General features: G+C 38.3%; 4 protein-coding genes across 4 annotated transcripts in view; all 4 read left to right on the top strand.

Annotated features, from left to right (window-relative positions):
* The window catches only part of LOC139129907 (cocaine esterase-like), a 42358-nt gene extending 38926 nt beyond the window's left edge, over positions 1 to 3432 (top strand). The window contains exon 8 of the mRNA XM_070695598.1: positions 1990 to 3432. Coding sequence (XP_070551699.1) covers positions 1990 to 2066 — 77 coding nt within the window. The 3' untranslated portion in view covers positions 2067 to 3432. The remainder of the gene's footprint in view (positions 1 to 1989) is intronic.
* A 1946-nt stretch (positions 3433 to 5378) lies between these two features.
* Positions 5379 to 8207, top strand: LOC139129254 (carboxylesterase 3A-like). The gene is made up of 2 exons (XM_070694897.1): positions 5379 to 5780; positions 7944 to 8207. The coding sequence occupies exons 1-2, from the start codon at positions 5415 to 5417 to the stop codon at positions 8205 to 8207; spliced, it is 630 nt and encodes a 209-aa protein (XP_070550998.1). The 5' UTR covers positions 5379 to 5414.
* A 1638-nt stretch (positions 8208 to 9845) lies between these two features.
* LOC139129253 (acetylcholinesterase-like) lies at positions 9846 to 13658 on the top strand. Its single transcript, XM_070694896.1, has 4 exons — positions 9846 to 9854; positions 11042 to 11679; positions 12435 to 12622; positions 12798 to 13658. The coding sequence occupies exons 1-4, from the start codon at positions 9846 to 9848 to the stop codon at positions 12872 to 12874; spliced, it is 912 nt and encodes a 303-aa protein (XP_070550997.1). The 3' UTR covers positions 12875 to 13658.
* Positions 13659 to 15472: 1814 nt separating this feature from the next.
* Positions 15473 to 25060, top strand: LOC139129905 (fatty acyl-CoA hydrolase precursor, medium chain-like). Its single transcript, XM_070695595.1, has 8 exons — positions 15473 to 16071; positions 17473 to 17629; positions 18074 to 18151; positions 18717 to 18835; positions 20342 to 20515; positions 22113 to 22759; positions 24047 to 24234; positions 24583 to 25060. The coding sequence occupies exons 1-8, from the start codon at positions 15718 to 15720 to the stop codon at positions 24669 to 24671; spliced, it is 1806 nt and encodes a 601-aa protein (XP_070551696.1). The 5' UTR covers positions 15473 to 15717; the 3' UTR covers positions 24672 to 25060.
* The last annotated feature ends 745 nt before the right edge of the window (positions 25061 to 25805 follow it).

The raw sequence follows: 25805 nt of genomic DNA, 5'->3' as shown, positions 1-25805 counted from the left end.
AGACAGACTGACAGACAGACAGACAGACAGACAGACAGACAAAAATGTAGACGCTATGACAATTTCCAACCCATTTTCAGAAACCCCAACTTATCCCATATTGACGGAGAATTGTCGGAAGATGAGAAACAAACAGAATGGCCTCTCTTCAAAGTACCCGGATTAGAGTACAAAGATCTGTCACTAAAGATGGAAACCAAACGAGCTCTGAAAGCCAAGGAGTGTGCATTCTGGAATGATTTTATTCCAAAGCTGATGAAACATACAGGTAACAGACATTGCCATATTTTTGAAACCCACGAACAGTACACAAATTAGATGATAATATTATTACAGGATATTTTCATTTCAAGGCTATAAAATGTCGTGAAGTATCGTGTCTATTGCCATTTCCTATATGAGTCATTCCACAGGAAAGTGCAACCACTTTGTGACAATAAGGTCAAAAATTAAATTTATTAATCTGAATCTAAAAGTTGAGTGGGTGGACAGTACTACAGGTGTGTCATCTAAAATATTTTTTTTAAGATAAATAATTTCTTGTTTAAGAAGGAGGGCAAATTGTCGCGGCAACAGTAACGCGTGTAACATGGACAGACATGACATTGTATTGTATTTGATCACATGTATCCCATTATCATCCCTGTGCCAAGTTTGAAAGAAACCCATTAGTCTATAAGAACTAGAAACACACTTCAGAAGATGTTTTAATCTTAATATTATCAGAAGAGGAGGATATCTGATGCAACGTTATGGCAACTGGCAACGTATGTAACATATACAGACACTGGATTGGCTTTATACACAAATTGTGTGTGTTCCATTCTGAATAAATGTACTTGATTGATTTATATATGTATATGTCATGACGAAGTTAAATACCTCAGAATTATGATGTGAATTGTTATAAATTGGCTCTGTGGATAACCATATAGACAACAGAGGGAAGACCCCTGTATTGTCTATGGGATAACGTATGTAACATTGGACACACATCATCAGTTCTGTCCAATTCGTTCATAAACGATATGGGCATCTAAGGTGCATCAATAGTTGTAAAGAAAGCTTTCAGTAACTTTCTGATACAGATAGAATTGTCACACTAAAAAACAAATTAACATTATTCTATCCAGTATTTAATTAAACTACAATTACTTCCACGCGTGTAACAACGGTAACGCGTGTAACAAAGAGGACACACATCCTGCCATTCAGGTGCTCTCTGTAATGGTGGCCATCGGTTTATATTCAATTGCGCCATAAAACATGAACTTTAGGGCACCCTCAAATGACAAAATTTCAGCAATGAATACCAAAAGAATTTTTTTTAAATCTTGATTTTGGAAATGAGTTAACACGTGTAACATGTGGACACACTCCTTCCAGAAATATTTTTAACTGCAAGAGAACCCAAGCTTCAATAAAGACAGAATAAAGAATGTTACATAGTGGAAGATTTCATTGTTAGTCAAATGTATGAGTGGTTTGTTGCAGCTTACAGCCTTCACTATATTTATTGTTCTCATATTATCAATTCGCATAGAGTTGGACAGACATTGTTACACGCGTTAGCAATATTTTTGGGCATAATATTTGGCCCTTTCCCTAGTGCTTTTTTTCTAAGAATAAATTTAGTTCGTAATTGCTTATAATACATTACTACTTTGCATTTGAAATCAATTCAAATGGTATAAATATTGTAAATATCCCTTCCTAATGTTACAGGGGTACAAAATGTCACAAAATGGTGAGCAAATAGAGGCCATATTTACAAAGATAAAAATCTATAATTTTTGTTGAGCTGGACATACAGCTTTAATATTATTTTTTATATATGTTCATATGTAGTACTTACGAAAAATAATATCATTCTGTGTAAATGCTGTTATCATTGAAAAGCTAGACTCCAAAATTGGGAATGTCAAATGTTGCGCTTTACTGTGGAAGACTCATATAGGTTTGATCGACCTATTTTCGATTTCTTTACAGATGCGACACAGTCGTGTTTAGCAGCGGAGGATGAGGCAAAAGCAAAGTACAAGGAAGAAGAAAACAAAGAGCCGTAGCGGAGCTGTCAGACGCATGCGCAGTCGTTGAAATATAATTGTGCAACAGCACCAAGTACTAGTACCCGGGACGAATGTGATCAGATTATTCGGGTAATGCCCATAAGCCCGTGAGATATACCATTATGTCGTGGGTAAATGCTGAGATGCAGGAGGGTTAACCCGATCCGACATTTGCAATACTAGTTTTTTTCCTGTTTTTGTGCGTCACTCATACTAGTTTTTTTTCTTAGTATTATTAGAAGACCTTCGTGTGAATATTTTTTTCAAAATCAGCATAGCTACTGACATATTTCTTTGGCATGTTTTTCCTCGTAGATTTTGCCTTATTTTTTACCACTTCCTTCCACAATCTTATGGTTTTTCCCTACAGAAAACAGAGATAATGACCAAAATACACGAATTAATTCGTTTTTAACCAGATATTGTACTGTTTGAAGAATGAAATGCACAGCCGGGCACGCACTACGTCATCTTCATGTCTCTCCTTTCTTTCGATGTGTTTGCAAGTCGTAAATTGAAAACCCTTTCACTTAAGGTATAACGCGCCTCGGGGACAGATATTCGGACTCTCTGACTTTTTCAATTCTTTTCTGACCTGCTTATGGGGGTTCATTTCAAAGCTTTTGATGTAAGAAATCTTTTCACCATCTTAGTTTTTTGAAATTCGAAAAAATATTTTTTTCTCCATAGAGTTAACACAGGGATAGCGGCCATTTTGAGTTTCAAATATCTGTAAATCTTGGGTTATTTGTTTCTCTAGTAATAAAATTTACACGATGACCACGCGGTTTTTATTCTTGATTTTGAAAGAGAATGGTTGAAAGATTCCTCTAGGTAAATTTGAGGAAAAGTTTAAGTCTTTCACTTTCGAGGCGTGAGCTACATTAAAGGGATACTGTCACCTGTTCCCATTTCGCCAGTTATCATGGACAGAAAGAAATCTAATCTCAGATTTTAAGCGGGTGGCCGCTTTTTAAAAACAGCGCCCTCACATGGGCATTTTGAATACCAAGGAGCGCCCCTTTGACCATCTATTGGCGTATTTAGATTACAGGTGACTGTATACTTTTAAAGGTATCGAGTCACTTGCTACGTCATCATAGCTGCAAACAATCGAACGCGCACTATATGACGCGCGCGTCCACTGTACGAGACCGTGCTCACTGTAAAAATTACACAGTGGTTTTGATGGAAAACCTATCTTCATACAGCTTTTTCTCAGAGCTTTTAGCATGAAAGCGGACGTTGTAAGTGATGATTGAATGATCGATATCATTAAATTATCTTCGAGTCGTATGTTTAAATGTATGAATGTCGATATATTTACAAAGTAATTAAAAATCCCAACAAAATAATTTGAAAAGACATATTTCTCATTGTGATTTTTCCCATTTCACATATAGGGAGAGGGTGGTGTTCAGCGATGAAGCATCGTAAATAGGCTTGTGACCCCGTATTTTTAGTTGATGCATACAATGTGCAATATCTGAGCAATAATTTATGTGAAAATAAACAAAAGTGATGGATTGCAAATATAATCTAAAAAATTGTATAAAGTATGGATAACGCGTGGTCATTACTTTTAAGTTTGCAACACCTTTAACTGTTGTTTTGGAAGGCCTGAGAAGTGATAATTTAAATTCATATGCACATTTCAGCAGAACAATAGCTAAAAGTTTCATTTATTATTCAATGTGGTTCACATGTAAATAAAACAAGTGCAGCATTTCAAGAAAGGGACTGGAAGTAAATATATCGGGTTGGGCAACGCTTACGGGAGATCCATAATCTCTGTCATTCGAATGGGATAAAGTGGGTGTATTTCAAATCCTTCTAGCTGCCAAATTAATCTGGTGACATATTGATTTTTTTTTGGTCGTAATCTCATCCTCACATATAACACATATAAGTCTCACTGTTAGAGAAAATAACGAAAATTGTTGGTAAAAAATTTAGTGGCTCGATCACCCTTAAATTGCGCGAAAGCACTGATCAGACGCCACTAAAATCGCCATTGATTAACATTGTCAAGTACAAGGTATTATCAAATAAGTTTATAAATAGGTCACACTTCGAGACACAATTTCATGTACAGTGAATCGACACTACCATTGAGATCATGTAAAACGGTAACCTGATGCAGTCTTAATGGTGATTACAGTTTTTTATCAATTAATGTTGACTGGCGTCAATTTCATCGCTGTTCTGAGTGACAATGTATGTATGTATGTATGTATGTATGTATGTATGTATGTATGTATGTATGTATGTATGTATGTATGTATGTATGTATGTATGTATGTATGTATGTATGTATGTATGTATGTATGTATGTATGTATGTATGTATGTATGTATGTATGTATGTATGTATGTATGTATGTATGTATGTATGTATGTATGTATGTATGTATGTCACATGTAACGCTCAAGAAGTAGTAAGTAGAGAAAACTGGCTAATCTGTGTCTGTTCTAACTAATTCATACCACTCAATGGTAAGCGTCACATTGCATTTTATTATTTTGTACATGTACCTTTCATATCAATTAACTACCAAAAAAAATACATAAATGCATTCGTCGTATTTTATTTACCAGTAGTATGTTGGCCCGATATTATTTTTTGCCGGGCTGGAAATTAAGCCGAAATTTCTTTCGCCTGCTCGCCGTTTGTTTGGACCGGGTTGAGATTTCTACTAGTAGTCGTGTTTTATTTCAGTCAAAGAGCCACGACCCCGCAAAGTCGAACCGGGGGTCCACTTCTCGACGACAATGGTCCAGGTATACCAAGGGTCGTCCATATCTGGAAATACTTCTCGACAAATTTAATTTGGGGTGAGTTAAAAGTAGTCGTCTTTCCTAGGTGTTGATGACAAGTTTAAAAGTCCCAATGCTGACAGTACACGCTGGAAGACACCGATTGTTAAATCTAAGTTTAAAATTCCATTGTTGGATGACAGTACAGGACTGAAAGACACGTTAGCGTTTAAGTGGCGATGGTCACCGCGAATTGGGATGATACTTATTGAAAAATAATGTATGTTTTTAATATATACATTTGTCAATACAATGTGGGTGCTTTATAGTTTGCTTGAACAATGCTTCGTTTCTAATTTTTTTTTCTGTGTCGAAACATTTCAAGATACAATTGCTCCATCTACATAAATACTTGAATAAGCAATCCTGCGGTACCATTATTTGTAGCTTGTTTCTGAATCACTGAGTTTCTGATTGGACACTATGAATGACTCACCGCTCTGAGGTCACAGATAAAGAGCTCAGTTAATGTTGACCTAAAGTGTGACGTCACAGTATTTCCCAATCGACAGCGTCGAAAAAAGGTGACATGTGTACTACTATGGCCGCCGTACGAATCGCCGTGTTTGTGGCTACGCTGCTTGTCTCCGTTGCCGCCGATGATCCGATCGTAGAGCTGAAAGCGGGAAAAGTCGCCGGCAGAGTGGTGGAGTTTGCGCACAAAGACGTTGAGATCAAGCGCACAGTGCACGTCTTTCAAGGTATACCCTTTGCCGAACCACCGGTCGGTGGCCTGAGATTCCGAGCGCCCGAGGCGAAAAGCCCTTGGGAGGGAGTTCGCGATGCTAAGGAAGTTGGTAACGCTTGTATGCAACCGGCAAATCCAATATTCCCGGTGGAAGAACCAAAGAGCGAGGACTGCTTGTACTTGAACATATTTGCACCACAGACAGGGGTAAGTTCCTAACATGATACTGGCCACCACCAGGGTATAGAAGTCGGAGGAAATAAAGTTCTTTAACATGTACATTGAAATTTGACAACCTGAACTCTTCTCGATCTACCGTTCTGTATGTGTTAAATAAGCTACCTACTCCTTGGCTACGAATCGTTAAGGGGGCTGGTTTTTATCAACTTTTATCTCTAAGCAAATTTACTAACTGTACCCAAATTTCATAGGAGAACAAAGGACTTTAATCATATAAACAGTCAATGTCAAAACCACTGATGCGAGAATCAGGGAGCGAGGACAGCTGCTTTAAATAACTGCCATTGAGCCTTGCCCTATTTCGTCCACATGACGACGATATGGATTACCATACAAGGAGATAAAAACATAAAATAACTGCCCTACTTTACATATTTCAGATTTTGAGATTACGAGGCATTTTTTGGCAGATATGTTTCATATTTACAGTCAGGGTGACAGGGATGATACACTGTTAGCATATAGTATAATGCTCTTCGTCCCTATAGAAATGTTTCTTTGAGCCCTCTGCTTTGTAACTCATTGCCTTGAAAAAAATGTATAATAAGACTACCAACTCACAGTGCACTCAATTTCAATGACGTTAGGAGTACGCCGTCCGATGTGAGACCGGCTAGGGCATTATAAAGACGGCCAAAGTCCAAGGAGGGTGTTCGACCTTTATATAGAACTCGGGACAAAAGCGACCGTGTCAACACTCAATAGGTACCATGCAGACACTACAAAGCGTGCATAGTGCTTGAAGTACGCCACTCTTGTACATGTGATATTGTTTGTACCGAGGGCGCTGGTTCTTGCAGACACTCTCTTGTACAGATAGTTTCGTGACCTTTGAGCACCCGGTTTATTCTTTTTGTGTTTTGAGTGAACGAGAAAAAATAGCCAAAGTTTCCGAACGGCTTTTGGACTTCGACTCTATCTATTGGTCAATTTTCTAAGGAATGTTATTCCTTTATGAAAATTGTAATAATAGACATAATTTCAGAATGCAGATCAACGAATAATGAGTCAATATCAATGGAAGATATTCATCGGCCAAATGCTGTGCGCCATTTAGATCTGACACAGCATTGTTTAAAAAGATAAGTTTATTCCAACATTATATTATAGCAAATCAAGATAACTTTACGAAACAGTGAATATATTTAGTAAACAAAAGTACAAATAATTTTGTCTGAAAAAAAGTAGCCATATTTCTCGAAAAGAAAGATAAATATCGATTGAATATTTGACCCCCGCTGATATATTTTGGTTTCATCAAGTTCGATTATTTAGAGGAAAAGATGAGATGTGTTATAGGTTTTCCTTTTTGGCCAAATATATGGCATTTCCCATCACTTAAATCTCACGATTTCTCGGCTGGAAAGTGCTCACACTTCAAACAGAGCACTGAGCGAGGCGTTGCCGCAAGTCCGTACAGGCATCACGACATTTTGAACAGAAACAAGTCAGAGAACAAAATCATTTTGCCGGCATGTGGCCAACAACATTTGTGATTGAATGTAATAAGAAAATTATATTTACACGATTTATACAATATCCTCATCGAAAATGAGCAGGCTCAAACTCACAAATTGACGCAATCTAGTGCATGATATTTGCTTGTTTTACAGATTTACTAAATAGCTGTGTCTGAATTTAAAGAGGGCGTGTCAGCCGCGTTGTTTACAAAGCATGGGAGTGCAAAATAATATTGGCCATTATTGCTAGCATTGCTAATCAATGAACTCAATGGTTAGCTACAGTAAACAAAGATTAACATTTCAACTGTCTCCTATTTCTCCCTAAAGTGTGACGAAATACTAAGTATTAGCGTTTAGGCCGTGTGCTAACTCCATGGTGTTAGCCTCGCAGGAATAGCGCAAGTAAAATCAAGTAAAATTTGCGATGGTGTTGTTGGAAAATCAATCTTAGCCAGACCTTAGCTCACCTATCTATACAGTATCATCGTACAACATTGACGAATCGAGGCTTTATTGATAGTAATTTCAACTCAAGGCATTGGAGACTCAAACACTTTGCCAGTACGTCAGAATGAATTATATTTCAAAATAAGGAACCAAAACTGTGTTAAAACATCAAAGTTCACCTTATGGCATTAAATTTTTTATATATTTTTTCACTCCGCAGGCAGATAAACTCCCTGTCATGGTATGGATCCATGGTGGCGGGCTCATCATCGGCTCTGGTGGATTCGGCTACAACGGCACGGCTCTGGCTGCCATTGGTGACGTCATCGTGGTGACAATTAATTATCGACTCGGACCCTTCGGCTATTTGTCAACCGGCAAGTTCCATCCCAGAAACCAATATAATATCAAAAATGGTTGGTGTAAGGTAGAATGCATCTGGTGGACATATTTGGACTCTCAAACTAGTTCAACACTGTCCTAGTCTACCACTTGCGGGGGGCTCATTTTAAAACTCTTTGAGTAACACGAACTCGAAAATTTTTTTTTCTCCATTAAGTTAACACGGGAATGGCGGCTATTTTTAATTTAAAATATCGGTACATTGTAGGTAGTTTTTCCTTTCTAGTAATAAATTCTGCACGGTGACCTCTGAATTGTATTCTTGATTTGGTAAGGGAACGGTTGAATATTTCATTGAGGAAAGTTTGAGCAATAGAGGCGTATACAATCTTAAGCAGATACTAACATGACTCTGCTTGTGGTTTGTAACGTCATGAGATTGACAATTGTGAGAGGCAGTTTTGGTTGTTAAGTTTTACATCATATGACCAACGAAAATTGACTCAGAATCCAATAAGTTTAATCTGTTTTCCCCAACAGGTGATGGACACGTCACCGGTAATTATGGTTTCCTCGATCAAGTGTTGGCTTTGCAGTGGGTTCAAGACAACATAGCAGGTATTGATCTCGTGTTGGAATTCAAATTTTTAACGGATTAAAAAATTGTGTTTCTAGATCCATTGTCAAGAATGTTTCACATTATGCATTGCACTGACTCTATTTTTATTCGCTCTCGTTCTAAAGCATTCAGCGGAGATGCCAACAAAGTGACGATATTCGGCGAAAGTGCCGGAGGAATAAGTGCCGAATATCTTATGTTATCTCCTTTGACCGACGGTCTGTTTCAGCGTGCAATAATGGAGGTAATATAATATTGAGCTAGAGATGAAATTGATATATGCCGGTGTATTTACCCTTTGAATGCTGTAATTTTTTTCCATCAAAATTTTAGTGCAACATTTACACATTTATATGAATTTTTCTGTAATTTTTTCATAATTTTGAACCAAATGGAAACCACATTGCATTGGCTACAGTTTTTTATCAATATTTAGGCAAAAATCTGAAAAAAAACTGACTGGGATATATTTTTTAAGGTGACAAAAATTGACTTTGGCACTCAAAGGGTTAAATTGGTCTGGAATCACACTGTCACGTATAAGGTATTGTTGTTCCTAGGCACACTGGATTTATAAATATATTACCATTATAAAAGCATGTACTCTGCAAAACTTGTGATGTAGGGATCAATTTTAACCTGTTATTTAGCTGGTCAGTACAGTGCATTATTGGCCAGTCCGTGACTTTAACTTCTAGACGTCTCTGAGCATGTCCTCTCATTATTTTACGTAAGTGAAAGCGGTAGTCCTTATTTCTCAAACATCTGCAATTAATGTTGTCTCCAAGAAACACTATTTGTCAGAGACACTCTAAACTTGCAGACGATAGCTGATAGGGATGTATCACCAAACCACGCTTTAAGAAGACTACAACTGTTTTCGAGGGAAATTTCTATCTAAAACCATTATGGGTTGCATTATCAGAATGTTTTGGAGAATGATGACAATTTTATCTTTCTTCTAAATAGCCTTTTTCGCAGAGTTCCATGATTAATGGTACACATAATAACGTCTGAGATTCAACGCAATATGTTTGCCTTATAATTGTACAATTTCCCTGAAGGATAGCGTACCAACTGTTACGACCGACGACCAAAGTGCTAACTGAACGTAATTTTTATAGTTTACGTAGTTCTTGGTTGTTTTAAGCTTTATCCCAAATGCTAGAGGTTTGCAGTTTGTGGTGGCTTCCCGAACAATAAACAGTTAACAGTGTTCGTCTTATTTTCCATATTCTTCTGTATCTCAATTCACTTCTTGAACACCTTTGTTTCCCTTTCTGGCTTTTTCTGCCTGCGTGTCTGTTTCTCTCTATGGCTTTTTCTGCCTGCATGTCTGTTTCTCTCTCCGGCTTTCTCTACCTGCATGTCCGCCTATCTGTCTGTCTGTCTGTCTGTCTGTCTGTCTCTTCACCTCTTACCCTCCCTCCCTCCCCCCCTCTCTCTCTCTCTCTCTCTCTCTCTCTCTCTCTCTCTCTCTCTCTCTCTCTCTCTCTCTCTCTCTCTCTCTCTCTCTCTCTCTCCTCTCTCTCTCTCTCTCTCTCTCTCTCTTAGAGTGGAACATCGACTATGCCAGGGTTCTTCATTGGTGATAAAACAAGCAAAACAAGATAGCACACGGCGTTGGTAAACTGGTCGATTGCGAGAAAGACACATCGGAGGAACTGATTCAGTGTTTACGTGGCGCGTCTGCTGAAGATCTTACAGAAACAGGAAATGTGGAAAATGTAAGAATTAACGGTCTCTGTATGTGTGTTTCTCTCTCTGCGTTTGAGTGTGTATCTCTGAATGTACGATACTACTGCTCTTTCGTGGCGAATCACAAATACGCTGCGCTGATCTTTGTTTCAGATCTCCATTTTCTTATAGCCGAGATAGCAGCTTGTCTCGGTTTCATAAAACCAAGTCTTTGTAAACCCTGACGTGTTATAAAGAGATGGCAGAATAATTTTGTTTTGACTCAAAGACTTTGCGAAGTTAATAATCCTTCGAACAAAATTCAAATAGTTTCAAGATTAAACTTAATATAATGTACACTTTACCCTTTCTGTTTTTGCTCATTTTACTAAAACTTACACTCTAACATCCTACACCGTTTGACCTGATCTGTTAATGAACTATGTAATTATAGACATGGTATGACGGCAAGCCAGCCCGATGTGTTATGTGAAGTTACCCATGTATTGGCCAAACACAAAAACCAATAGGGTCCATATAATATATAAACGAGCGAAACTCAAATTTCCGCTGATTATCAAATAATTCAGAAATACTTATTTCACAAGTAGTTTCAAGACGCGACAAGAAGTTATTATGAATAATAGCATACCTTTCTTTATATTGGATTCTCTCCATAGGGAAAACTGGCCAATGTTACTGGAATAGCAGACCTTCTGATTCCATTTTCTCCAGTCGTTGACGGAAACTTCCTCACCGCGTCACCCGAGGATCTCATTCGAGACCGCAGCTTTCCAAAGAGGGGCACCGACATTATGATCGGATCACTGGCTGATGAAGGAATGGCATTCTTAATTATGTTTTTTCTTGATAACGCCAATGACACGGAGGTCTTCATGAACAAAACCACTTATGAAGCGGTGTCGTCTCTCTTTTTGGGAAGTGATAAAAACACCAACCCAGCCGTGGTCGACGCCATTAAGCTCATGTACGTCAACTGGGAGGACGCAGATTCGGAAGACGCCGATTACGTCGAAGCATTAAGTCAGACGAACGGAGACTTGTACTTCGTGTGCCCCGCCGATTTGTCAGCACGTGCACACTTCCAGGCTGGCTCCAAAGTGTACAAATATCTAATGACCCACACACCCGCCCAGTCGCTCTTTAAGATGAAATGGTTGAAAGCTACGCACGCGGAGGACGTTCCCTTCGTGTTCGGTTATCATTTCGACAGTGCGATGAACTGGACAATGCCTGATGATGAGGTCACGCTGACTTTAAAGATCATGAAGTATTGGACAAACTTCGCTAAGACAGGGTAAGATTACCATTAATTGGCATTATGTATTTGCTGGTTGAGGCTTGAAAATCAGAGTGGGAATGCAAATGTCAGTACGTATAATAGAATGATCGGATGATATTGCTAATTAATCTAATTACGTCTCAAATCCGTCCTTAAATCGGCGTTTTGATACATATATTCTTCTCGTATATTTTCTTTAACGAGCGAAAACCAGCCATTTCGATCTTGTCTCTCTGATTAAAAAACTATTCCTCTGACTTTTATTCATCTCTCTGTAAATCACCAACGATAATCGAAGACATACATCTATCAATATGTACGTACATCCATCCATCCATCCATCCATCCGTCCCTAGAATACATACATACATACATACATACATACATACATACATACATACATACATACATACATACATACATACATACATACATACATACATACATACATACATACATACATACATACATACATACATACATACATACATACATACATACATACATACATACATACATACATACATACATACATACATACATACAGACATACATACATACATACATACATACATACATACATACATACATACATACATACATACATACATACATACATACATACATACATACATACATACATACATACATACATACATACATACATACATACATACATACATACATACATACATACATACATACATACATACATACAGATAGACAGACAAAAATGTAGACGCTATGACAATTCCCAACCCATTTTTCAGAAACCCCAACTTATCCGATATTGACGGAGAATTGTCGGAAGATGAGAAGCAAACAGAATGGCCTCTCTTCAAAGTACCCGGATTAGAGTACAAAGATCTGTCACTAAAGATGGAAACCAAACGAGCTCTGAAAGCCAAGGAGTGTGCATTCTGGAATGATTTCATTCCTAAGTTGATGAAACATACAGGTAACAGACATTGTCATTTTTTTGAAATTCACGCACAGTTCAAAAAATTAGATGATGATGATGATAATAGTACAGGATTTTTTCATTCCAAGGCTATAAATGTAGTGAAATTAGTATCGTGTCCATTTCAATTTTCCATACATTTGGTCATCTTATGTTCTCGATTTCTTGACAGACGCGACACAATCATGTTCAGCAGCGGAGGATGAGGAAAAAGCAAAGTACAAAGAAGACGAAAACAAACAGCCGTAGCGGAGTTGTCAGACGCAGTCGTTGAAATATAAGAGTGCAATAGCACCAAGTGTTAGTACCCGGAACGAACGTGATCAAATTGTGATTAACAGAGAAATGGCCATAAGCCAGTGAGATATACCATTCAATCGTGGATACAATGATATGCAAGATGATTTTTCCCGCTCCGACATTTGCCACATTAGTTTTTTTAGTGCGTCGTGCACACTACCTTTGGTTTTTCCTTAACGTTATGAGGCGACCTTTGTGTAAATATATTTGTTCAAAAATCAGCATATGCACTGAAATATTTCGTTGGCAATTTGCCTTTGCAGATTTCCCCCTATTGTAGCAACTTCCTCCAACAATCTAACGGTCTTTCCCTACAGGAAAAACTGAGATAATGGCCAAAAATACACGAATGATTCGTTTTAAACCAGATATTGTACTGCTTGAAGAATTAAATACACAGTATGGCACAAGCTACATCGTCTTTACCCATCCCCGTTTCTTTCGATGCGTTTGCTAGCCGAACACGCTATTGGAGCCCTTTTCACTTAAATTGCTCGAAAGCGCTGATCAGATCGAACACCACTGAAATCGCCATTGATTAACATTCTCATGTAAAAGGTATAATAAAATCAGTTTATAAAATCGGTCACACTTCGAGTTTTCCCGGGGCTAATCAGGCAATATACATTTTCATGCACAGTGAATCGATATTGCCATTGAGATCATTTAAAACTGGTAACCTCATGCAGTCTTAATGATGATTACAGAGCGTAATAAATTAAGTTGACTGAAATCGATTTCATCGCTGTTCTGACTCTAGTATGTATGTATGTATGTATGTATGTATGTATGTATGTATGTATGTATGTATGTATGTATGTATGTATGTATGTATGTATGTATGTATGTATGTATGTATGTATGTATGTATGTATGTATGTATGTATGTATGTATGTATGTATGTATGTATGTATGTATGTATGTATGTATGTATGTATGTATGTATGTATGTATGTATGTATGTATGTATGTATGTATGTATGTATGTATGTATGTATGTATGTTGTATGTATGTGTGTGTGTGTGTGTATGTATGTATGTATGTATGTATGTATGTATGTATGTATGTATGTATGTATGTATGTATGTATGTATGTATGTATGTATGTATGTATGTATGTATGTATGTATGTATGTATGTATATATGTATGTATGTATGTATGTATGTATGTATGTATGTATGTATGTGTGTACTACCTTAAAAAGATGAGTTTCGCTTGACAACGTGCCTAAGTTAATCAACCATTGTATCTGAATCGTTGTGAGGCTTTTATAGTCACGAAATACCAGATTGTACTTCACGAACTCTGTATCAAGATGTAAGCGTGCTACTTTGTAAATGGACATTAACTGGGACGAAGAGGAGGAGAAGGGACTACGGTCACTTTTTTGGAGTGACCGAAACAGGAAAAAACTAACTAGGATCAACTCAGGCACGGGCAGATTCACAGACTCATGTATCAGCGGCTGGGCCGCGAGGCCTAGCCATGGTTCCGTATGCGCGAGTGCGACCGAAAAACAATGCCAATCCCTACTACTAAGAAAAGCAGCAGACAATTTTAAAAATGCGCCTACTAAACGTATGCGAAAGATGGATCACAATTTTCTAGCAGTTGGTCACCAGATTATAAAATGACAGAAACGATTTTGGGCCTGAGGAATTATATTTAATCGCTCAACTCTAGCGTTGCGATCGCAATATGCACAGGCGATGCAACTTTGCCCGGCCGCAATCGAGAAGTATATGATCAACTCTCATTACTATTTATTGCCATTTTCAGGTCTTGTGTAATAGTTTATACACAGTCACACGATCTCGGGAAGTCCCAGTATACATATCTGCTTTCCAAATGCACTGATATCTCTTTCTTACCTGATGTTTTAATATTTTATCCAAAATGCCAACCAACTTGTCAAAATGTGCAAAATACACCGTGCATAAAAAACCTGTCTACAGTAATATTGTTGTGTAGCGTTATTGACTTGACATTGGGTAGAACTGATCGGTCAAGGGAATCGGGTCATTTGAATAAATATATATTGTTTCATGGCAAAAATTCTAACCATCTTCTCGAAACTTTCTAAAAGAAAATATACTCCAGAAAAGTCGGATTATGACAGTTTTTTGACTGCGATTTTCAAAAATTCTTAACTTTTCAAAGAAACGGCTTATTTCCTTCGGGTTTTCGACGTTCGATGCAGTCGCTCCTACATTTGCGATTCGCGCATGTGTAGAACCAATTCGGGCAGTACAAAATCGACTCCTTTACTAGTTTTATGACATTTGTTTGTGAGAGTTTTCACTTACAGAAGTTTAAATCATTGGTATGAATATGCTAGCTGTGAATACGCAGCGGTGCTGAGGCGCCTCGATCGCGCCTGGCTCAAGAGTCATCGCGCACAAGAGACTTAAACTGACTTTGTTTTGTTTTGTTAGCGGATACCGGGCAGAGATAAGGCGGCGTGGGACTGCTATTCGATGTAAATGAACTCTGTTTTGACGTCAAAGTTGGCCAATCATGACCCCCGCTGAGGGCGGGACCTGTGTGTCGCAAAATGACCCGATAAAACCTGCGCATAGAAATTTCAGAAAAATTGACACTCGCGCCTACTTTAATGTTGCAATTCTGTTGCGAGTGTAATAATATTGCCCCCTGGATGATATTCAGTCACAAGAACGGGATGATTTCACCAGAACTTTAATTGGCGTCCAGGCACTTGTAATCCGTGGTTAAAATTTAACATTCTAAAGAAGATTTAAGAGACTCCGAGGATAGGTGAGTGTCCGCCATGGCGTCCGTACGACTCATCGTGTTTGTCGTCACTCTGGTTGGCTGCATTGCCGCTGAAGACCCGATCGTAGAGTTGAAATCGGGTAAAGTCGCCGGCAGGGTGGTGGAGTTCGCGCACAAAGATGTCGATGTCAAATGCACAGTGCACGTTTTTCAAGGCATACCTTACGCCGAGCCGCCGATTGGTGACCTTAGATTCCGAACACCAAAGCCCAAAGGCCCTTGGGAGGGGCTCCGCGATGCCAAGGAACTTAGCAAGGCGTGCATACAACCCTATTTACCAATTTTTCCGTTGGACGAGCCCCAGAGTGAAGACTGTCTATACTTGAACATCTATGCACCACAGGATGAGGTGAGTTTCTATGTGTTGTAATGTGCATCATCCAATTCGCAATGACCGATAGGGTTACGTCCCGTTGTGGTATTTTTATTCTTTGTCCATTTTGACCACCATACCTATCACCTTAATCTGGTGGTCTATTGCTGACCGTGAAGCACACCGCCGTCGTCCATGGTTTCAGTGACACATGACCCATTTCACTGGTGACCCCAATCACAGGTCGGGTTTCCGCTCCTCAGCAAACACTCAGACGTGCACAGGATAAAGTCGTTGATAAATGCGTACGTCTAGTGTTTGCTTTAATTTGTTTCTACATTTACGTATAGCATTTCACTAGTTACTCAATAGCACATTCCTTGTATAACATTTTTATCCTCAGGGTAACACAAATGTACAACGCTGCTACCACAGTATGTGATACGAGCATCCTAACGCCAAATCACCTCAGTACCATGTATCACAGTATTGGACGGTGGCCCGTACCAAAGAGGAAAACGCGCAAATATATTGACCAGACGTTTGGACGAACATAAGGTTGCGCTCAGGCCATCTCAGATCGTTTCAGGCCTTTATTTTTATCGTTCAACTCGATCCCCATGTACAAAGATTACATATATTGCATATATACACTACATCACGACTTGGTCGACAAACGCATTGTTAGAAGTGGCAGACTTAGGCCACTGAGCCCGTACCCAGCGCTACGCAAACTCTTTTATTCCACAAGCTATCAGTCTTTAATCGTGGAAATTAACAGCCATGTTCATTTTGTCTCTATTTTCGCTTTCATGGCCTTGTGTTTTTTGTGCATTTTGACTTTTGAATTTTTTTTGTATCGTTCGTCAAGCAGGCATTCAAATTGCCCTTTTAGGGATTTAATAAAGTTTTATCTTATCTTATCTTATCTTATCTTATCTTATCATATATTGCATTTCAGGACCCTCCCCCGACAATTTCGGGAGGACTCCAACCCGATTTTGCTAGCCGACTTCTGCCATTATAGTCGGTGAACACTCCTAAATTAAAAAGAAAGCAACCGCATTTACACTGACTGCGCAATGTGAATGATTTCCCGTCTAGTGATTGGAGAACAGCAGTTCTTTAAGTTTGAGGTGCCAAAAGCAATCTATAAACGAAAGTGGTGATTGCCGACGCGCCGTTATGGTCGCAGTGTGTATCTTACAAGGACACTAGGTCATTTTGTAACGAATGTGGTTGATAAAATATGGTGAAATAAAGCCCTGAATACAATCAGATATGCAGTAAAACTTAAGTACTTTCCATGACATAATTAGAGAAAAGGGTCACTTGCAAACGTACATTTGTTTCAACTTGAATCGATCAGGAAATTCTCCTAGGATATGTGAAAAATGACCATTTTATTTTGTGTTTTTTATAACTTCATTCTCTCAGTCCGGAAAGCTACCGGTGATGGTATGGATTCATGGCGGCGCTTTCTTCATGGGCTCCGGGGGAACACACTACGACGGCACGGCTCTGGCTGCTCTTGGTGACGTCATCGTGGTGGCAATCAATTATCGACTTGGTCCCTTCGGCTTTTTATCCACTGGTAGGAGTTCTCTTGTACTCGTACGGATCACTGCAGATAAATTCATGTCGGTACCAAATACTCTCTATTACGGTACTGAGAAAGTTTTATCCCAGTGACAGACTATATGCGTGAAACATGAAATAGACAACATGAATCGAAATAACAGAAAAATGTGATCTAAATGCCATATTATTTTCCTCTTTATCACAATGCACTTCAAGTATGAAATTAACATAACATCGGTGAAGGTGAAAAGACAAAGATGTTGAGGTTAACACACCGGGGTCTTATTCAAAACCTCACAATATGAGGTGTTGATATTGTCCCATAGCAGAGCAACACCGTTAACAAGAAGGTCTGAATTGTTTGTTGACATTATGGTTTTCTGATGCTGAGTTTTTTCCAAACACATGCAACCAATGCTGAAAGGAAGACATCATTCCATCGTTTGTCCTCCAACAGGTGATGAGCACGCCACCGGTAATTATGGTTTGCTCGATCAAATTTTGGCTTTGCAGTGGGTTCAAGAAAACATAGCAGGTAAGAGAGCGGCAGCGTTATCTGAAATTCAAACCATCAAATCTGGAATATTACAAGCTCAAAGAAGCGACTACTATGTGCCCGATGGGAGGTTACCATTTGCCTGACTTCGGGAGGGCAAATGGTAATCTGCCTCGATGGTATGTAGTCCCTTGTCTGGGCTATAATGTTTTTATCACATGCCTTTCTTTTTATTAGTCATCTCTGAGAATTGTCGGGTTATTTGAAAATGATAATAATATGCTTTATTTCTATTTTGATAATCAAATAGCGCATTTATATATTGAAAGCACTGTTATGCAGTCTATCGATTTTTATGAATAAATATCTGAAAATCGGATTTCCTATGTAAAAGATGTAATTTGATCATTTTTGACGATGACTGTGCTACCCACTACGTCATCGACGTCCGCGACGTCCGCGTTCGATATATCAGACATGTAATAACCTTGTTTGTTGGCCTGCTCTTTCAAATGCAATGGCTCTTCCAATGCAGTGCAGCTAGAGCACCACCTCTCATCATTTTCACCTTGCTCGTTGTTTATCCCTGTTGTTTCTTCCACAGCATTCGGTGGAGATGCCTCCAAAGTGACGTTATTTGGCGAAAGTGCAGGTGCAATGAGCACCGAACACCTAGTGTTATCTCCCTTGACAGACGGCTTATTCCATCGAGCAATTCTACTGGTAAGTGTATCATAACATAGACTGACCCGATAAGATTAACGAAACCACCAAGAATTTTTCAGAAGTTTTCGTTATTAAGAAGGTAACCTCTACTCTAAACGAGACAATATCTGTACCGAGTATCTGTGGAGTCGCTTTGTTGATTGAAGTTAAAAGTTTTTGTTCCGTAGTACTCTATAGTCTTTCATCAAACATCGTCGAACTGTAAGTGGTTAGAAATATGTCAGACAGAATTAACGACTTTCCATATTCACTTAAGGTGAAGCACTACGAATTACGTCAAAATTAGGTTGTGGTGTCATTTTCTTGAAACTTTGCACAAATATTCTTTGAAGTTGTGCAAGTGCAAAAATGAAATAAAAAATGGGGGTCACCACGCTCGTTTCCATGGAAACGGACGTTAAAATGGCGTCGTTAGAAATAAATAAAAATGATATAATTCACTTAAACTAAAGAAAGCAATTATAAAACGCTGAGCAAATGAGTTAATTTTAATAAATACCAAGGATTAAGATCCATATCTATCGAATGTATAGTTTTCATGATGTTTGTAAAGAAATTTTAACATAAGTATCGATTACAAAATGACGATATCGAAATTATATCACTACATAATTTTCGAACTTTCTTCCTGTCGCTTTGAATGGTGTCATTTTGACCAAACTTGGCGAATAAAATCCTGACATTATACCATTTAGTTTACACTTTTAATAAAAGGGTGTCACCACGCTACTTTTTACAATATCTCCAGGTGAATGGGTAATATGCGCCATGTAAATGGGAGAGAAATGTTAATTTTGCGCTCATATTGAATAAAAACCAGCTTCCTAGGGGGTCAAAATATGACAAGGTTAAAGGTCACATGTATTTCTAAGAGACTGGGTCAAAAAGTTAGGTAAAAGCGCAATTTCAACAATGACAGGTGATGTTAAATACATGCGCTACAAAGTAACCCATTTGCGGCAGGCTGGAGTTAAATCTGCGCAGAAACGTTCTAAAGCGTGTGCGCGTCCGAATTCGTCGCCCTTTACCTTAATGATCTGTATGTGTCAAGTTGACAATGAGTAGCTCTATGATAGTGGCATCATTCGTTTATGTAATAATGGAGAACTGTGACTGAAAAAATATGCCTGTTTCATTATATGTCCGTACGTTCATTAATCTTTACCATGATAATTCCAAAGGCTTCTTTTCTCTGAGACTCTGCCTTTCGTCTCGAGCTCTCTACATGTCTGCCTGCTCACTTATCTCTCCTTTCGTCTCTATCTATTTCTGTCTTGCTTTGTCTCTCTGTCTGTCTTTTGTCTGTCTTTCTGACGACGATGCCTCGTTCTATTTCTATTTGAATGTCTCTGTTATCCTTTCATGTCGGTCTGTTTGTTCTGTTTGTTTGTCCCCCCTCTCTCTCTCTCTCTCTCTCTCTCTCTCTCTCTCTCTCTCTCTCTCTCTCTCTCTCTCTCTCTCTCTCTCTCTCTCTCTCTCTCTCTCTCTCTCTCTCTCTCTCAGAGTGGAACAGCGTCACTGCCAGGATATTTCAACACAGATGTAGCCTGGCAGAACAAGATAGCTCACGGTTTCGGTAAGCTGGTCGGATGCGAGAAGGAAACGTCTGAAGAGTTGGTTGAATGTCTTCGTAGCGTGCCTGCTGAAGACCTGAAAGATCCAAGCGATATACAAACAGTGAGAAGTAGCAGTAATTCTTTGTGAACGAGCGCGAATTTATATATATGACTAGGTGTCGCCACGTGCGAGTCGTTTATGCATGAGTAACTCGTGCTCAAACATTTTCATTTATTGAGTTGTTAAAAGCTAAAATGTATAATATACGATGGGCCTTTATCTTCATTGATAATTCCCTGTGACAATATTAACAAATTTAACCTTTTTATGACACCGGTGAGAATAAATTTGCGGCAAGACTATTACCATACATAATTAAACGCCTGCGACGTCGAACATCTGTGGAGATATTTTGGCTATTTACAATCCCAGAAAAATTCAATGAAGGTTGTGAATTATTAGGAATTTCATAGTGCGGATAATCTTCAAATAAGATCAATGATGTGGAAGATAGAACTCCGTACACGCGAAAAAGTAGACAGACCTCACTGTCGAACAGAAAGCCGAAGTAGTAAAAGGCAGACAGAGAAACGAAACTAAACATACATACATACATACATACATACATACATACATACATACATACATACATACATACATACATACATACATACATACATACATACATACATACATACATACATACATACATACATACATACATACATACATACATACATACATACATACATACATACATACATACATACATACATACATACATACATACATACATACATACATACATACATACATACATACATACATACAAAAGATACATACATACATACATACATACATACATACATACATACATACATACATACATACATACATACATACATACATACATACATACATACATACATACATACATACATACATACATACATACATACATACATACATACATACATACATACATACATACATACATACATACATACATACATACATACATACATACATACATACATACATACATACATACATACATACATACATACATACATACATACATACATACATACATACATACATACATACATACATACATACATACATACATATATGAAGTATAAATTAATGCAAGTAGAACAATGATAAAGGTTCTTGTTTATGTTACTTGTTGACGCCTTGCTTTTCTAAAGACTAGCAGTTTACGATGGTCTGTCCGGCTATTTGTGATTCGGTTAGCTGTAAATCGAGTATTTATTTGGAATCATTTAAAATAGGGGGCTGTCAAGGTGGTGCATTCAAATAATAGACTTCACAGTATATCTGCAACATGCAAAGAATTGTAAGCAGTGAGACAATGGTCATAACTATGGATATTATTTTCAGGGTTTTGGGTTCAAGAAACCTAGTACAGTTTTTTTTTTAATTCTTAAAGTACAAATTGTAAACACAATGCATCATGGGAAATATTTTACAGCATGAATAAGAATTGTAGGCTGGCCTACAATTCAGTTGTCGACATCTTGCATTGCACATCTACGACGCAGTTGCACATGCTGGAACACTTTTTGCAAAATGTCCATAGCTTCCAACACCGAAATTCTCAATATGCTTCTGATACCGTTCGAGTCTCCTTGTTTTTTTTTTCAATTCTTAGGTGATGTTCAATGTTTTGTTTTTTTTCATTATTATTACGCAGGGACAAATAGCTAGTATCACTGGGCTAGGCCAGGATGTAAACCCCATCCCTTTTCCTGTAGTCATCGACGGAAAAGTCCTGTCAGCGTCCCCAGTGGATGTCGTTCGTGAGGGCACTTTCCCGAAAAGAGGAATCGATTTGATGATTGGAACACTTCCAGATGAGGGCCGGGTGTTAATCGCGATGGCTATGCCAGACAAGGCAGGTGACACTGACGTCTTCTTAAACAGAGCTCTTTATGAAGCAATGTATCCTGCCATGATCGGACGCCCCATGAAGTCTAACCCAGCTGTCGTGGACGCCGTCAAGTTTATGTACGTCAACTGGGAAGATGCAGACTCTGACCATGTCGATTACGTTGAAGCCCTGAGCCAGACGGTTGGTGACCTGACCTTTGTGTGCCCTGCAGACCTCTCGGCGCGTGCGCACTCGGAGGCCGGCTCTAATGTGTACCTGTATCACATGACGCATACGCCAGCTACGCCCTTGCTGCGGGTGAAATGGAAGATGAAAGCCACGCACGGGGAGGACATTCCCTTTGTTTACGGTTGGCATTTCAACAGTGCGGTGAACTGGACAATGCCTGAAGATGAGGTCAAGTTATCTCTAAAGGTGATAAAGTATTGGACTAATTTTGCAAAAACAGGGTAAGATTGAAAGTGTTTAACAATATTTTGTTACTCTTATCATAACCTTGACCTTATAAATGCATTAGGTGTAGTTTTTTATACAAATTTCCATTGATATACATCGGGAACGAGTATAACTAACGACAGTGAGGGGCGGAAGAGAAACGGGAAGCCAATAAAAAGACCAGGATATTCACAGGGCTCTTGAAAATTCCACAGTAAGGGGTTCTCCAACTTTTCATTCAATGCAAATCCTACCATTAAATCCGAGACTCTGAACAGTGCAGAAAACAATTCTTCCATAAGCCACTTTTCTGAGGTTATCCAAAGAAACAGCTGTATTTCAATAACTGATGATCATTTACAATTTATGCTTGAGATCACTGTAATGCTGTCACTGTCAAAGTGTGGTTATGAGAAATTAAATTCAATTTTATTTTGTACACAATCGCCCTCTTAATCACATTCTAGTGGAGTACATTGATATCAGTTTTCTAAGATACATAAACGCGCAGACATCGCCAGTTTTGTATTGTAAACAAACTGTTCAGAGTTTCCGCAATAGACAACCATGTATCGGAAAATGATCATGACACTTTGGGGTAAAATTTCAAATCAAATTTCCTTTTCAAATATGTACTTCTAATCACCATATCCTACTGAATTACATTTTATACGAATTGTCAAACATAAATTTACATATATACATATCTGGTTTTGTTTGGGGACAAGACTGTTTATAGTTTGCATCGTAGACTACCACACACACACAGAGTGAAACTTTGAATGGGTGATCAAATTTCTTACGCTTAAGACTTGTAAGTAGATAAATAAGATATGACAGTAGGAGCTTATGGGATAAGTTGGTGCTGGTCGGCTCTACATTTTTATATTGGCAGGAGGGGCACAAAAATGAGAGGGGGAATATTTTGGATAACGCCGTGAGGGGGGCGCGAGAAAAAAAGTCGATGAAATATCGTTCGTTCCCTATATATGTATACCTGGCGAGGAGAGAGAGACAGAGGCAGAGGTGGATAGACAGACAGACAGACAGGCAGAGATAAACTCTTTGTCTGTATGTATATTTGATTTGCCCAAAAGTCTCTGGGCATATAAATATTAAAACAAAATAAGTTGAAAGAATAACCTTCAGCATGTCGCATTAGGGGTAGAACGCGTTGGCCAACAATAATTGCTGCATACAAAGCCAAGACTGGGGCTGGTCTATGTGTATATGTACCTCGTTTTATTGCTCTCTCAGATATTGTAAAATGCTTTACACAATGAATTTTTATTCAACTTCAGAAACCCAAACTTATCCGATGGTGACGTAGAATTGGAAGAAGATGAGAAACAAACAGAATGGCCACTTTACAAAGTACCCGGATTATTGTACAAAGACCTGTCACTAAAGATGGAAACCAAACGAGCTCTGAAAGCCAAGGAGTGTGCATTCTGGAATGATTTCATTCCAAAGCTGATGAAACACACAGGTAACTTTAAAGCCACGATTTGCAGTGGACCTGATAAAGAATAGACTAACGAACAAGTGCCCGCAAGTTGTCTCTACCTTGTTTGTTATTTATTTTACTTTTATGCAACATATACACTACTGAACATGTACAGATACATTTATGGACACTTGTAATTGTTGTAACTCAGAGAGTCAAGCTGATATATATATATATATATATATATATATATATATATATATATATATATATATATATATAATAAAAACTTAAATGCTTAACAACAGAAAGTTGAAAAGTTTTAGCTCGTATATAACGCCATTAATCTATCTATTTGTACTATGATTCCATATTTTTCCCCTTTTGTAGACGCTGGGCAAGTGTGCCAGGCAGATGATGATGGAAAGTCAAAATACAAAGAAGAGGAAAATCAGCAGCCACATGGCGGAACTGATTGACAGATGTATTTTTACATGTTGAATTAGAATGCCATCACAGCAAAAGCTACTAAAATGTCCTTTACCCTTAGCGAATCTTGTCAAATTATCGCGGCTGAAGCTGAGAATTTCGGCAATAATTAAATGTACTTCATGTTTTTAAACGCCTTTTTTTTAGTTGTAAGGTCAATATTTTCCTTTGACTGGTAAGAGCGGTGAAATCTTGAAAAGGGGGATGTCGATGACTTCAGGGTCAAACCTTAGTAGTGCCGGGCGTCACGAGTTATCATTTTACGAAAGTGACGCGATTCAGTCTTTGTTTATTGACCGTGCAATTGATTTCGCTGCTGACCATAGATTTTTGTCTGTATGTTCTTTTGCTTTGCGATCTAATAAAGTGTTGCATAATGCTTACGCGTGGTTATTCTCAGAAAGCAGAACCAGTTGAGAGTATTGTAGCTGTGTTGTTTTAGGGGACGAATGGCCATGTTTTAAGGTAGAACCCCTCTTGGAGACAGATATTCGGACTCTCAAATTTTGACAATTCTTTTCTGACCCTCCCCTTGTTGGGGTCAGTTTTCGAAGTTAGATTTACGGTTACAATGTTGCAAATTTTCGTATACTTCCCGGAGCTTCAATTGAGACTTTTGTTAACCGCACTCTTTCTGAAGAAAAGGATTAGAAACCATGGTTATCTCTCGGAAAACAAATGGACTTTGGCAAACGGAGCGATAACAATGCCGTGTTACAGTCATTACGAGAGTTGTGCAAAACAGCAATATTGATCGGGTAGCATCTGCAACATTTCATACAGTCTTATGATGTTTTCGTCACAGATTTCTATTTTACTCTTACGATACACATGACTTCGCTTATCAGCAAAGCCTGTGTAATCTGCACTGTTATACGTTATATGCAGGTTGAATCAGGTATATTCAAAGTTATTGAATATTTCATATCATATCACACAAAAATAGCGAAGCTTGTGTCCATACAGTTCTGCGTTGAAAGTCACATACTGACATGCTACAAAATGCATTACGTAAGTAATACGGAATAACCACTAACTAAATATACTGAAAATTATCGGAAGATTAAGGTTGATCTTTCAATGGATACTGATCCATGCATGATATGTTGCTTTTGAAAGACGAG

Source organism: Ptychodera flava, chromosome 3 (assembly GCF_041260155.1).
Source record: "Ptychodera flava strain L36383 chromosome 3, AS_Pfla_20210202, whole genome shotgun sequence".
NCBI classification, from domain to species: domain Eukaryota; kingdom Metazoa; phylum Hemichordata; class Enteropneusta; family Ptychoderidae; genus Ptychodera; species Ptychodera flava.
Note: the sequence above shows the minus strand (reverse complement) of the source record. Positions and strands in the feature narration are given on the sequence as shown.